Below are 15,812 nucleotides of genomic sequence, written 5' to 3' on the forward strand. Positions count from 1 at the left end.
TTGAAACCTAGTTTATTCTTCCAGGAAGCAGAATTGAACCACCCTGAGCTTCTGAGCCTTCCTGATGACATTGAAAGCTGTGAAAAAGCAGCAGGGTGAATACAAACCCTTCTATTTATTTCAGTGTGCTGTTGCTGAGACAGATAATGAGTTAATTGCCTGGTTTGTATGAATTTTTTTTTTTAAATGCATGATCAGTTTAGTCTCTCTGGTTCAAATGTACTGTTTTGATCTGCTTCTGTCCCAGAATAAGCCTAGATTGCATTCAAGCTGAAGCAAGTGCACTGTCCAAGCGTTTAAGGAACACCGAGAAAAAAGTCTCTTCATCAGTTCAAGATATAAAAGATCAATTTTTGAGTGTTATTCAGGTGAGTGAAATATTGTATACTATGGGGATATTTTTTTTTTTTTTTTTTTTTTATTCATACAATAATAAGGTGTTTTGTTTTTTTTTTGTTTTTTTTTAAATGGATCATTAGTGATCTCATCAGCCTCTGTGCTTATATCCTGGGGTTAATCGGAGGTGTTCCTTAAAGCATATACGCACAACCATGGCCTCACTTTGTTTATAAATGCCTTGAGACCTCAAGAATGGCACAGGAATAGTTTTAAGCATTAACAATAAATCTAATATAGTAATTTTTACGATTAAAGTGATTCATATAGGTAGCGGTCTGAGTGAATGACCTTGACGTCCGTAACGTCACTGCAGGAAGTCTATCGGTCTCATCGCCATTTCCGCTATGCTAAAACACAGCTGACTGCAACTCCGATCCTCCATTTTGAGCTAATTTATCGCCATGCCACGTAGATGTGTTGCTGGCGGGTACAGCAACACGACAGAAGGTGGATTTACGTTGCATTCACGGCCCAAGAATGTTCAAACTACAAAGATTTGGACGTGTTTTGCGAGAAGTTCACGGGCACATTGGGCACCTACGAAGTGGTCTGTCCTCTGCTCTGCACATTTTACTGAAGACTCGTACGAGACCTCTGATCTGTTGAGGAGTGTTGGCTATAAGCCCGTATTGAAAGAGGGTGCAGTACCAACAATTAAAAGAGTACTACAAGAAAAGGAAAGGGGTTGTGGGTGTGGTTTTTTTTAAAAAAATAAATAAATAAAGGAAAGCAAGTTCAGTTGCACCAGTTCTCCTGGAGTGTGAGCCGAGGGTTGTTGGTAAAACCCGGGACGTGACATATCACTCAGGCAGTGACCTCCCTACGGTTGTTGCTAAAACTGGAGACGTCCTGTTCCGGGTTTTAGTAATTGCCTGAGCCGAGCAGTAATGGCGGAGTACTCCGTATGGAGAAAATGGAGAATGAGTGGACCAGCTGTCTGATTTCTCCACTGGATATACTTGCCTCAGCAGCAATATCTTGCCCTTACGTGGAAGAAGCGAATAAACGCAAGAAAACGTAAAAGCAACATTCCGTCTATTGCGGCCAGTCCCTATACCCTGGGAGGTCACGTCTTGACAGTTGTGCCTTCCCAGAAGGACCTTGGGGTCACAATCTTGTGCAAGCTTACTTGGAGCTTGCACATTTCCATCATTGTCGCAAAGGCTAATCGCATGCTTGGTTTTTTGCGTCGTCATTGTAATAGTTTTATAGGGGCTGACCCCAAGAAACTGCTCTACCTGTGTTTTTGTGCATAGTAGTCTTTGCTATGCTAGCGAAGTCTGGGAGCCCCAGTCATCTATTACTGATCTTAACTTACTGGAGAGCGTCCAGAGGCACGCAACCCGCTTCATCCTGGGGTGCCATCCCTACCATCAATTAAGGCCGGATTATAAAACGCGCTTACTTAAGCTGAATATGCTGCCAATTTCTTACTGGTTAGAATGCAGAGATTTTAGGTTTTTTTTTTTTTCTTTAAATGTCTAAACAATCTAGTGAGTTTTCATAATAATAACCATGATCAAGCGGCCGAACCAGAAGTGCACCTACAAATTTAGATCTCAAGCCTATGCCTTTTCGCACCTCACTGTTTAGAGACTCCTATTTTAACAGAATTGTACCAATCTGGAATAATCTCCCTCTCCCAATTAGACAGTCTGGAAGCTACCCTCTTTTTAAAGACCGTGTTAGAGTTCACTATCTTGAAAAATTAAAATCTGTTTTTGACCCCCAGCGTGTACGCTCCTGGAAAACCGTATGCCCATACTGCAGATCAACACATAGAATGAATTGCTGCACGTGAGTCGCGCTGTTATGTTGTATTTTTTGTAGTGTATATAATTTTTTTTTTTTTTTTTTTGAGGGGGGGCAAGGTTTTTTTTTTTTTTCTTTTTTTTTTCTTTTTGTGTTTTGTAAATGGGGCTTACCTTATGGGACCTCGAGTCCGTTAGTTCGCCCCTCATCTACGCGCATATTTAAGTTTTGTTAGTTATTTATTTTATGTCTCTGTCTTTTATTTTTATTATTGTACTGTGTAAAGTGAGTAGATGAAATCCAATAAAAAAAAAAAACGGAGAACTGAACAAACAACTGAAAGTCAGATTGTTTCAAAACAATTGGCCACAAGGTCGGCCTTCAAGAAGCGAGAACACAGACGGGTAAGCTCCGACTGTCATTTGGATACAAAACACTCGTTGTTTACCTGCATTTAGATTAATACATGTAACTTGTATTGTGTGTTTAAGTTACCGGTATAAGATTATTTAATTTGCTTCAGAATGTGATTGTCTCAGTTCATCTGATTATTTAATTAGCCTTTTACGTTTTATCAGTGAAAAATGCATGCATGTTGCATAAGTTATAACACCTCTCCTGTTTTAATGAGTCAACACACAATGAAGTCAAATCAGTCTTAGTTGAGCAAGTCGGTGACGGTATTTCTTACTTTCACCATAAATTTTTATTGATATGACTTTGGTCTATAGCCGTAAAAGGCCTCGGCCTTAAAGCCGGTTACCGCTGTGACGTCACACACTCAGGGCTGGCTGGCTCAGCTCGAATACCAACTTTTTTTTTTGTTTGTTTTTTTTAACTCATCTCATTATCTGTAGCCGCTTTATCCTGTTCTACAGGGTCGCAGGCAAGCTGGAGCCTATCCCAGCTGACTACGGGCGAAAGGCGGGGTACACCCTGGACAAGTCGCCAGGTCATCACAGGGCTGACACATAGACACAGACAACCATTCACACCTACGGTCAATTTAGAGTCACCAGTTAACCTAACCTGCATGTCTTTGGACTGTGGGGGAAACCGGAGCACCCGGAGGAAACCCATGCGGACACGGGGAGAACATGCAAACTCCACACAGAAGGGCCCTCGCCGGCCACGGGGCTCGAACCCAGATCCTTCTTGCTGTGAGGCGACAGCGCTAACCACTACACCACCGTGCTGCCCCTTTTTTAACTCAATTTTATATATATATATATATATATATATATATATATATAATTTTTTAATTCCCATTTATGCAGCATACAAGAGTCAAGGATGGAGATACTATCCACTCAAATGTACTTAAAGGTTCTGCATATCTCCTTTAAAGGAAAACTCCACCCTGGAGCACATTTAAATGTTTAAATTTTGCAATATTTGTGATATGCTGTGGTGGCTCAGCAGTTAAGGCTCTGGGATACTGATCTGAAGGTCAGGGGTTCTAGCCCCAGCACTGCCAAGCTGCCACAGTTGGGCCCTTAACCCTCTCTGCTCTAGGGGTGCTGCATCATTGCTGACCCTGTGCTTGGACACCCATGTCCTAACAAGCTGGGATATACAATTACAGCATAGTGAAATTCTTTTCTTAATGTATGTGATCAAGTGGTGGTGTTCCTGATGACGGTTGCATGCTGTGAAGTCACAATGGTGTTTAATACTAGAAAAGAATTTGCTGATCTGAAACAAGTGATGTCAGGTTTCACTGTTTGCTCCTAAAAGCAAAAGATCAAGCTTCTTTTCAAATTCGCCATCTTCCACTGACATTCAAGGTCCTATTAATGAGCCAGAGTAAAAGTAAGAGACGGCAAATGTTGGAGTCCAGAATGGACTGCAGTTATAGGTCGCGGTTTATGTTGAATTATAGCCAAGGCTCTGCTTGGCTGGCTAGCAGTCTGTGAGATGACAACCTGATCGTAGTCAATGGCAATATTGGCATGGAAAGTCTTCAGCAGGGAGCTGAATGGCATTATGGGCAATGTAGGAAGGCATTAAGTGAAAAAATATTTTAATGAAATAGGCTGAAACTTAAAGGTAATTCAGGTTAATTACAAATTAAATCTTGGTAACATGGTTCAGGGAGGTTCAATATAGTCCTTTATATGAAAGATGGAGCTTTTCTTGGGGTTCTTGTCACCCATCTGTAGGAGAACCTTCGTGCATGTGAAGATTTGGAGGACCGCTTTGCTGACATTGAGGAGAAGAAGGGAGATCTGGCTCAGTACCTGTGTGAGGATTCTGCTAAGTTGTCACTAGAGGAACTCTTCAGCACTATCAAGACCTTCCGAGGGCTTTTTCTCAAAGCATTAAAGGTAATCTCTCTGGTCTGTTCAGAGCAAACCTGCGCATTGAAAGATTTAGGAGGAAAACTATTTAAATCGTGTAAAAACCCTTCTGGATGCTGCTATCTTGGGATTGTTGTATACTGTTGCACTTGTGACTGAAAATAGCCTGCTCTCTTCTCTCATACTGACCTTCTGCTGGTCCTGTTTGTTTCTGCTGTAGGAGAACAAGATCCGCAAGGAGCAAGCTGCCAAAGCAGAGAAGAGGAAAAAGCAGCTGGCAGAGGAGGAGTCCAAGCGACAGAAAGGAGAGAACGGCAAGATCAGTAAGTATATTCTAAACCTGTCTCAAGTCTGGCAGGACTTCCCCTCTGTTTGACCTTTTAATTTGGATAATATGGTTTTCAGTGTCCTAGATAGGACCGCTCACTTGCTGCTCTTTTTTTTTTTCCATTCTCCAATGCATGACCTGGGGTTTTTTTTTTTTTTTTTTTAAATATATAAATATGGGCTTTTAAACAAATTTTTAGGCACATGTTGAACAAATTGTATGTGATGTATAAATGTACAGTACCAGTCAAAGGTTTGAACATAATTGTTCATAGTAATGTGTGTCCAAATACAGTAAATAGCCCGATTCCACAACTGTAGTAATCCATATTATGTCAAGAACCGCTCAACTAAATAAAGAGAAACAGCATCCATCATTACTTAAGACATGAAGTGGGTTTTTTTTGTTTTTTTTTAAATCACGTGCTTAGTTACTTAACCATGAGGGACTGAATCAAAGTCATGAAATCGTGAGTGTGAGCGAGAAGGAGAAATAGGCTGTTTTTATGATTCTTTTAATTTGCTCCTGTGATTTTGTTGAGCAGCTCACTTTAAGCGTCGGAATTGCTTTGCAAAAACTGTTAGCGTCATCCCAATAAAATAAGGCTGACCTAGTTTTGACTCCAGTCTATATTTGTTTTGTTTACAGTTAGAAAAGGTGGTGTGCCTCAGGAGGATGGCTGCATCATTGACAACCTGCTGGCTGACATCAGAAAAGGTTTCCAGCTTAGAAAGACCAGGCCCAGGTGCGAAACGGAAAGTGCCCCCTCTAGTGAAATGCATAGGGATACCGGTAAGGACAAGACAACTCGGACCTCTCCACAACTGCTCCAGTCCAAATGCCTGAAATCACTTTTTCCCTTTTCATCTCCTTTACTTTATGATCACTGTTGATGAATGAATGGCAGCGATCGTGCCAACCTATACAGTGTTTTCTCCCCCTAATGATAAAAGGAGATAAAGAGAGAAGAGGTAATCAGGCTCTTGGTCATGGAGTACTAGCATTCGGAGTACTCGCAGCGTTCTACACCACCAATAGCCTGCAGCTGCTGCTTCATCTCCCTGCTTTTCCCTGGTGGCTTACTGCACATACAGCTGCTTTTGTTGCATCGATATTTAAACGCTATGCTCGCATATATTAATCATTCAGTGATCATTTCAGAGAATTAACAGCATGCTGTCAATCTATGGTTTTATTTTTGTAGTTTTTAGAGAACTTCTCCCCTTGAGGCTTAAATGAAGAAATGTAACATGTCTGCCACAATTATACATGACAGTTTATATACTGACTTACACGTTTTAATATGGCTTGCGTATTAAACAACTGTGCGGTAGTTTTGTTCATTTATTTGCAATATGACCGGTGTCCAAGGCATACATGTCGGTGCATCATTTCAGTGATGGCTGCTTGTTCACAAAATGGCTACAGTTTTGCTGTGTTCACACTTGTACCGGTACGAAAGTGGTATAACTGTATCGATACAAAGTATACCGGTACAGTTTAGTGCATCTGTCCACACTAGCGAGAAATGTTTGCGGTTTTCTTTCACGGTAGTTGAAATGCGCGTGCGCGAAATGTTTCCATGGTTACCGAGTAACTTCCTTCCGAGAATATATGGCGGATGAAACCACGTGTGCGCTTTTTGTTGTCAATGTACAGTCTGTATTTCTGGTGGTCATTTATTCAGTTGAATTGTATAAAACGCGCGAGGCAGGGGGCGCCGTGGCTCAGTCGACTAAGGCGCCATACCATAAATCCGGGGACCCGGGTTTGATTCCGACCCGAGGTCATTTCCCGATCCCTCCCCGTCTCTCTCTCCAGCTCATTTCCTGTCTCTACACTGTCCTATCCAATAAAGGTGAAAAAAGCCCCCAAAAAAATCTTTTTAAAAAAAAACGCGCGAGGCAGTTGAGGAAAAAAAAAAAACGAATCTCCGTTCTTCACCATTCTATTCAGCGAAGACATCGATTGAGGTGTGTGACTTTGTGCATGCGCATTATATTTGTATCGATACAGAGCCGCTTCATCTATCCACACTACGCGAAGCGCTGCTGTACCGGTACGAAACCCATACGTTTGTGGGTTTCGTACCGATACAGTTATACCGCTACAGTACCGGTATAGTTGCTAGTGTGGACAGGTGTTGCAGTATGAAAGTAGTTTCGTATCGGTACAAAATCACTAGTGTGGACAGGGTATATGTTGCTTGGATGCAATGGCTAAGATCCTCCCCTCCCCCCACATGCTATTCAAGTAACTTTTAAAAAATAATACCATTGGTTTCCTTAATGGTATGTTGGATGTCTTTGGGACGTCCAACAAATTAATGCTAAGATATTATGAATCCTAAGCACTGAACATAAACTTGCCACATCTGACCAAAAACTCATAAGACAGAAAAACTAACCACAGACAGACAAAGCTTGCATGTAGAAATTTGTGCATGCCTGCCCTGCAGCTTTATTTACATTCAGCCCAAATTTAAAAATTTTTTTTAAAAATTCACCCATGCTATTCTTTCATCTTAATCAAATGGCTTCTCACTCTCTTTTTCTTTAGCATCAAATGTCAAATGTGCAGAAGGAGAAGTTTCGTCAGGTGTAGCTCCGTACCTTGGTCCTCAGCCAGAGGAGACAAGCATCAAAGATCCGGTCAGCGCTTCCTCCATCAGCCTCGGAGGAGAAACAGCAGCAACTGGTAATGAAGCACCACTCACACATCAGGAGACCCAGTCAGGCCTCTCCACAGAGAACGCCCTGTCTAACCATACAGCTACACTGCTCAAGCCTTCAGCAGAGCTTCCTCCAGCTAACCTAGAAACGCAAACCCTTCCGACTGAAATCCTTAATGAGAGAAACTCTTCCACAGAGACTCCACTAACACAAAAGACCTCTGTGGACACATCATTCTCTACAGTGCCTCCAGTTACTGTGACCCCATCTTCAGCAAAAGATGGGACACAACAAAACTGTAACTCGAATAATAGCCAAGTCAAAGATGACCAAGTTTCTATTGATACCACACTGAAAAACGTGACCAACGTTAACTCTGGTGCTCATACTGACTCGAATGAGAGAGTACATGGCGTGGTCCCTGATGAAATAATGCCAGAAAGCCAAGAACAGAATGCAAAGAGACACTCGAACAAACCTCAAGTAGACTCCCACAGCACCATGGAGCCATCTCTGGCCGGTAAGAGTAATATTGAGATGCCACGTGAGCCTGATGTACCTGACGGAGCGCGTGCTGTGGATGACTCTGCCCCCTCTAATCCTCCCACCTCTCAGTCGAAATCGAGCAAGTTCTTCCGAGGAAGGAAGAAAAGCAATAAAGAAGGTAACCGTGCGCGTGCATGTTGTCTGAGATTAAACATGTACATCACAACGTTATGTGGTTTTACAAAGCAGTACGGCTGTTTTGGGGGTGCAAAAAGTAAAGAGGAGTGGCCGATTTTATTGGTGGTGCTTTTTTTTTTTTTTTTTTTTTTTTTTTTTTTTTTGTTATTTTTAATTTTGGTTCCCTAAAATATTGGTGAATCCAGTGCCAGTTTTAGGGTTTTGCTTATTTTATTAAAGTCACTTTTAGATTAATTGAAATATTAAGTCTTGATCTGCTGTGAACCAGGTGTTGATCAGGACACCAATAAATGTCATTCAGTCCTTTAGTGTGTCTCTCTCTCTTTGCCACTCTTAAGCTGAGGGTAACCGCAAAGGAGGCATTAAGCGTAGAAAGATCTGTGTGGTGCAGTAAGGTAGGTCACATCGCTGGATGTGTAACTAACTGGGCTCAAAGGGAGGAGTGTCCAAACCGTGTCTACTATAACCAAATCTGTGTGCGTGTTTTAACACAATTGTCCTTCATTAACCTTTGCTCTGTGGAAATAAGGGTAATCAACTTGTTCTAACCTTTTTCAAAGCCTCTCTGGCCCTTTTGTGTGCTAATATCTTAAGGAGCTACAGGACATGCACATATTTTGCATTATTAAATCAAATCTAGTCTAATATTGAAATTAGTAACCGTCTAACATTTTATAAAAACTGATTATACCACTTGCGGGGAGCTAATTTACTTTCATCAACTAAATCCTTTATTGGCTTGGGCAATATTTCATATCAAAAGGGGTGTTCACACGGCAACTTTTACTCCGGTGTAGCACCGGGGCTGCCCCGGTAGAGCGTTCACACAGTACAAAGTTATACCGGTGTAGCCCCCTGAAAGCTGCTTAAACCGGTGCAAATCTAACCCTGCTCGAGAGGTGGTTTAAGAAATTTACTCTGGAGCAAATGCTAGTTTGGGGGGGCAGCACCGATTATAAAATGGGACGTCTGAACGCTACAGGGGTAGACTCGCTATGCATGAGGAGAGTTGATTACATACGGGCATTGCATAATTTGCATCCTGGTATTTTGCGCTTCCAAAATGGCGAATATCAACAACAACAGAACTGCATGTCTTCCGGTGTTGCCAGATTGGGCGGTTTTAAGTGCATTTTGGCGGATTTGAACATATTTTGGGCTGGAAAACGTCAGCAGTATCTGGCAACACTGGTGTCTTCATCCACGTTGTTTTCCTGGCGCTTGGTGATGCCATGACAACCGGGAAAAGGAAGTACATTTTCACGCATGCGCATATTTCATTTCCACATTATTATTATCGTATAGCACGGTCGCAAAAACTGCCGTGTGAACGCAAGTGGGGCTGCACCGGTGCTAACACGCTTCTCTCTAGTAAGCAGGTTTGTGATGTGTGAACGCGCCACAAAATTTACACCGGTGTAAGATATATCGCAACAAAATACATCGGTGCAGCATCGATGCAAATATGTGCCGTGTGAACACCCCTAAACTAATAATGGAATAAAACCTGGTGTCTGAGATGAGTAAATTTTTTAAAATTATGATTCTGGGATTTATTCAGTTATAATAACTTCAGCTTGTATATAAGTCTGAAAAACCAATATGGTTCATATCAATGAGGGTATTAATACATTTCACCTGAATCATGTAACTGCTTTTGCATGTTTTATTTCAGATTAATCACAAGAATTAAACTCCTAGATTTGTATACATTCTGATCAAAGGACCAAAATGAAATGGAATACTGATGATGATGCTAATTTATTTATTACCATTGCAGGGAGACCCCGGAAAGGGAAACAGCGGGGGAAGAGATGAAGCTTTAATTGTCTAGGTGTATTCATGATCAACTTTTAAAGCTCCCTGTAACTGCTCTCTCACACAACACTCGGAAACACAGGGCTGAGCGCGCACAGCAGATTCAAAACTTTTTTTTTTCATGTGCACCGGTGGACCACGTGCTGATGTTTTACAGACGAAAAAGTATTATTTTTGAAAATTTACTTTTTCTCTCTTTAGGATTGAGTGTGAACAAATATTTCAGTAGTTTCTGCACTATATTATGATAAACCAAATCTTTGTTTACATATAGATATATCTGGGAGCAATGGACAAAAAAAAAAAAAGTCAGTTTTGTGTATATTGGAGTTATGTATTTACCTGTAATAGTTTAAGATGGCCCAGTGTTCCAGATCTGAATCAGGATTACACTGGAAAGTATTAGGTTAATGGAATTTCCTGTTTTGCTGCAATGAATTGCAAGTTAAATAACCCATTCAAGATCGAATCGTCAGAGTGAATATCTGTTTAAGGGAATAGAAAGTATTCTATGATGTGGTTTACTATAGCAATATAAGCACATCTAGGAGCCCAAAATAATCTTGAATGTGGGTTTTTGGAGTAAATCAAGTTGACAGCTTCACCTTTAAGTCACTTTTAATCTTGTGTAAACCTGTCTGGAAAACTGGTCCCATATTATATTCAGCTGTCTTGGTGATGAGATATTTATGACCTGACTACTTAGGATATTGTATGATTTTGATCTTGGTAACTAAATTGTTTTTCAATCTGTTATAAAGTAGTTATTGAAATAAATACAGCAGTTGATGTATGCTGTGGTTGGTGTAGCTTGCATAAACTGTTCTGGATGGACTCTTAATGTAACCAACTAACGGTCAACATAAGCTATTGCACTGTGGTTGAGTACAAGGTTTTTGTTTGTATTGTGGTTTTTTTTAATATTAACGCTAAAAGACAATAGATAAACTTTTTTTTTTTTTTTTTTTAATGGATTCATATGCTAAACTGGTAAGGAAAAAAATTTCATCCAGTTATAGACTATTCTGTGAGGTGCAACTACAAGGCCCTCCATGATTATTGGCACCCCTTGTAAAGATCAGTAAAAAGGGCTAGAAAACAAAATCCACCTTTTTGGTGAATTTTTCACTTCATCTCACAGTGGGGGGAGACGTGAAAAATCCAATCTTTCTCTGAATAAATTTTTCAATTATAAACAAATCCCTCATCAAGAAATAATCATTTTCAACAAAAGCGTGCCACTATGTTTGTTTGGTACCCCTGCATTTAATGTTTTTGTATAATCTCCCTTTGCTAGTAAAACAGCACGGATTCTCTCCAATAACATTTTATAAGGTTGGAGATGCAGGGCAGTGGAGACCATTTTCCTCTTTACACAATGTGTCTCTCCATCATCCAGGGTCCTCAGCACGCTCTTCAGCTCACCCCACAGGTTTTCAATGGGGTTCAGCTCAGGGGACTGACATGACCAGAGCAGAAGCTTGATTCTGTGCTCAGTTAACCATTTTTGTGTTGATTTGAACATGTGCTTCAGATCATTGTCCTGTTGGAAGAGCCAACAACTGCCCAGTTTTACTTTCCTGGCAGAGGTGGCCAGATCTTCATTGAAAATGTTCTGGTATTTCATGGAGCCTATGATGCCATGTACGCCAACAAGGTTTCCAGGGCCTTTGGAGGAAAAATGGCCCCAAAACATCACAGAACTTCCACCATATTTTATAGTTGGGATCGGGTTCTTTTCATTATAGCCATCCTTCTTTTTACACCAAACCCACCTTGAGTGCTTATTGCGCAAAAAAAAACCCTCAATTTTTCATGGATTCAAAACAACCTCCATTTTCATCATACCATAGAATATGGCTCCCAGTCAAAGTTGTAGGAGTGTTTCACAAAATTCAGGTGCTTATGTTTGTGGTTAACTGACAAAATGCTTTTCTCTGGCAATCCTTCCAAATAATCTGTTGGCATGGAGGTGGCATCTGCTGGTGGTTTTGGAGACTTAAAACCCCCAAGATTTTACTTTTTCTTGTAATTCACCAACGGTGATCAGTGGGGTGGGGGTATTTTATTTTTTAACACAAGTCAGGAAATGAAGGTCAACGCACTCTCCTCACTTTGGGTTTTTTTTTCTCTTTCCCATGTTGATGGATGACCAAAGGGAGTTTGGCCTCTGTGTGACCTCATATTTCTACCCCAGTTAATCAGGAAGTCAAGGATTATAGCTTGAATGTTCCTACCAACTTCAATCAACTCAAAAACGTACACTCTTTAAATGGGAAACATGCTTCAGTTACACTGTGTTCATGGTCATTTTGTTAATTTTCTTGAGGGATTTGTCTCTCTGAATAAATTTCAATTAAAGGTTGGGCTTTTCTTTTCAGTCCAAGATGGAGCAACTTCACCAAAAAGTGGATTTTTTTTTTTTAACATAACCTTTTTTACTAATCTTTTACAAGGTGTGCCAATTGAATGGTCTATTACTATAATTTCAAGAAGTACTTTTAATTGACACATTAAATGTATATCACCACCTTGGATATGCTTGTGTATTTTTATATATTTTTTTATTTTACCATTTTGATAAAGCTGTCATCAATGTGTTGTTCAGGTCTTTTGTGTTCCTTATAATGTAACTAATAATGTTTGGCTTCATGACACTACATGGCCAAAAAAAAAAAAAAGTTGTGCACGCTAATATTTCATTGGGTTGCCTTTAGCGTTACACCATGGCTTTGTTTCAACAAACTTATGCAGTGTCACAATTTTTATTTCCATCCAGCATTGCATTAATTTTTCTCCCTGAGATCGTGTCTTGATGTTGGGAGAGTTGATCCACTCTAAACACACTTCTCTGGTACATCTCAAAGACTTTCAATGGTCTCAGGACTCTGTAGTGGCCAATTCATGTGTGAAAATGAGTCTTCATGCTCCCTGAACCATTCTTTCATAATCTGAGCCTGAGGAATCCTATGATTATCAGTCTGGAATATGCCTGTGCCATCAGCAAAGAAAAAAAATCCATTGATATGATAACCTGGTAATTTAGTACATTTTCAGGTAATCAACTGCCTTCATTTTATTGCCACAATGTTGTTGAGCCCAAAATTGACCAACTGAAGTAACCCCAGATCACAACGCTGCTTCCAGTGGCCAGTATGCATGATGGGCGCATTGCTTAATTCGCTTCTCTTCTTACCCTGTTCCTGAGTGATGGGGCATCAGGGTAAATCTGGACTCATCAGGCCATGTGACTGTTTCCCATTGCTTTAGAGTCCGAGCTTTATGCTTCCTAGCAAGTTGAAGCCTATTCTTTTGCCTCACAAGTGGATTTCTTATGGCCATGAAGCTGTTTAGTCCCACTCCTGTGAGTTCTCGTCGCATTCTGCTGATGGCAATGCGCTTACTTTCACTATTAAACATAGCCATGAGTTGTGCCTTTTTTTTTTTTTTTTGCTTTTTTTTTAATTAATAAATAATTCACTTGCACTTGGTCAAGGTTTGCTGTTGGGTCCCCTCATCAAATTTCTTCCATAAAGTTGATAGTTCACCACCATCCTTCCAGGTTTTAATGTGTTGGACAATTCTTAACCCAAGTCCAGTAATTTCAGCAATTGCTTGATGCAGGCCAATAAATTGACCCTTCTGAAACATAGTAACATCTTTCCACTACCACAGGATACTCAGTTGTTTAGGAAATGAGAAGCTACTCACTGCATCAATTAGGATTAAAAGAATTGTTGCTGGCTGAAACACAATTACTGCAGTAATTATCTAATCAAAGTCTTTAAGTATTTGCTTATTTAAATCAAAAATTTTTTGGCCAGGCACTGTAGGAGACTTAAGAACTGAATATTTTTCATGGCGAGTCAAAAGAACTATAATGTATGTATCTGTGGTTTTCTGAACTCTATAATTGTCAAGGGCTATATATAGCACCTGACTTGCCCCTTGCATAGGTCATGTAATGATGTGTGCCGCATTATTCAGGAAGAAAAAATTGCTGTCTTACAACAATAACCTCTTTAGAAACTTACTGAACCAGTTCAGGTTTCAGGTGACTGTTATATGGGGGCCACAGAACTACAATTACATAAGTAACCAGCATTCTGTTTCAAAGGATTCATCCTAAGACTGCATTGAAAGGTGCTCAGAGATGACTGCCACACTCGCACCACTAGGAGGGGCAATGTTAACCTTTTGAAATTTGGAGAAGGTGCATGGTGACACTCGGGCAGCAGCAGTACTGACTAAATAAGGCTCATCAGGATGAGACGCATTCTGTAGTGTGGTATATTCCTGTTGGGTCTGGGCATCCAGCTCATCTATTGATGATGACATCTCTTACCCAGTTGGCTAATGGTTGCTTAGACAATGGAGCATCCTGTGTCTTACTCCGTTACAAAAAAAAAAAAACCAGCTGATCTGCTAAAAACAGCAGAGTAACTAAACACTCTTGATATGATCTTGAGAAGAAAATCTGGATTCAGCCACAAGGTCTGTCTGGACACAAATGCATACAGTGCTAGCTTCGCACCAGATTATACACCCCAGCTCTCATAGCTTAAGGTAGATTGACCTACATAGATTGCAGATGACCGTTTTCAAAGACCTGCTTCAAGTTAGTTTCATGTCCAAGCTCATAAGGTGGATCATTATGAATTCCAGCATAAGACTGAGGTTCCATACCAGGCTCCTAGAGGACTGGCAAATGGTGGAGCCCTTTGAAAGACTGTCCTCTTTAAAAAGGAACACCTGAAACATGACATCCATGGTGCTGTGGTGCAGTATGATAGTTGCTGCATACATCATCATGGTAAATGGAGACTGGGGGGGTCAAGATCCTAGGAACTGAACCATCCACAGGGTTCAGCTGGTGAGCTGAACAACACCTGCAGAAAAATTTTCACTTAAGGATCTCCATGGGCTGTGCACTAGGGACCCTTGTATTTATAGATGTTTCTGATATTGATAGGTCAGTCCTCAGTTGGTGAATCTGTCCAAGTGGCCAAAATCGCAGATACAGTCTGTTACCTAGCTCCAAAATCCAGCACAAAGTGTGAAGAATTGCTGGTAGTGAAGGAAAAGCATACAATGAGTAACAGGGCCAGAGAATTCTGTTACAGGGGGATATAATTCTGCCAGGATGACCCACAACTAGCAAGTAGCTGACTTGGCACTGGTAAAAAGGTCCATGCACAGCTAGCCAAGCTTCTCTTAGGTCTACCAGCAATGAGTAGATACCATTTCCCCTTGTCATATACATAGTTTTGACAGTGCATAGCCCTAGCAGACAAATTGTGAGGCCATTTATGGTTTGGCCCACCTGAGGAGATTCTGTCAAGTATGAAAACAGCCACTCATCATCATGATGGTCTGATGATTGGTATAACTGTTTTACAACATTATTTGAGGATTTCAGAAGGGCATATGGGTTGCCTTCAAATCCAGCTAGTTGATGTATCTTACACCAAGGCCCTCGCGGTTACCAGAGGACTGTAACCCGAGCTGTATAGGTGAGAGGCCGAGGGCTATCGAAACGGAGATGGGCGCCACACCCATACGCCTCAAAGAGCTGGTTAGTACTAGGACAGGAGACCGCCTGTGAAGACCAGAGTCTGGCGTGAGAGGGACCTTGACTTGACACCAAAGCCCTGTACCCCCAGTACCCCTGTGGAAGACATGCAGCACCAGACAGCCCTCCAGATCTTTGCTCATTACCTCTCTCAGCTAGGGAACACCACCCAACCAGACTCCTTGTGCTAGAATTGCCCTGCAAAGCCAGTTGGCTCATGATTGGGCTACCTCTACTGAGGCAAGAACATTTCAGTCCATGATGTTTAGGGTCTTGTTACAGGCTCA

General features: G+C 41.0%; 1 protein-coding gene across 4 annotated transcripts in view; it reads left to right on the top strand.

Moving 5' to 3' along the window:
• inf2 (inverted formin 2) overlaps window positions 1-12,495 on the top strand; it is a 90,623-nt gene extending 78,128 nt beyond the window's left edge. For 2 of the 4 annotated variants that reach the window (XM_060933968.1, XM_060933971.1), the window contains 8 exons: window positions 25-95; window positions 248-368; window positions 4,314-4,478; window positions 4,672-4,774; window positions 5,428-5,571; window positions 7,339-8,115; window positions 8,474-8,530; window positions 9,916-12,495. In XM_060933968.1, the coding sequence (XP_060789951.1) occupies window positions 25-95; window positions 248-368; window positions 4,314-4,478; window positions 4,672-4,774; window positions 5,428-5,571; window positions 7,339-8,115; window positions 8,474-8,529 (1,437 nt within the window). In that variant the 3' untranslated portion in view covers window position 8,530; window positions 9,916-12,495. Of the gene's footprint in view, window positions 1-24; window positions 96-247; window positions 369-2,131; window positions 2,197-4,313; window positions 4,479-4,671; window positions 4,775-5,427; window positions 5,572-7,338; window positions 8,116-8,473; window positions 8,531-9,915 lie in introns of those variants that run through there. The other 2 variants (XM_060933969.1, XR_009655637.1) reach the window with 2 other exon arrangements.
• The last annotated feature ends 3,317 nt before the right edge of the window (window positions 12,496-15,812 follow it).

Source organism: Neoarius graeffei, chromosome 11, assembly GCF_027579695.1.
Source record: "Neoarius graeffei isolate fNeoGra1 chromosome 11, fNeoGra1.pri, whole genome shotgun sequence".
In the NCBI taxonomy this organism is placed as follows: Eukaryota; Metazoa; Chordata; class Actinopteri; order Siluriformes; family Ariidae; genus Neoarius; species Neoarius graeffei.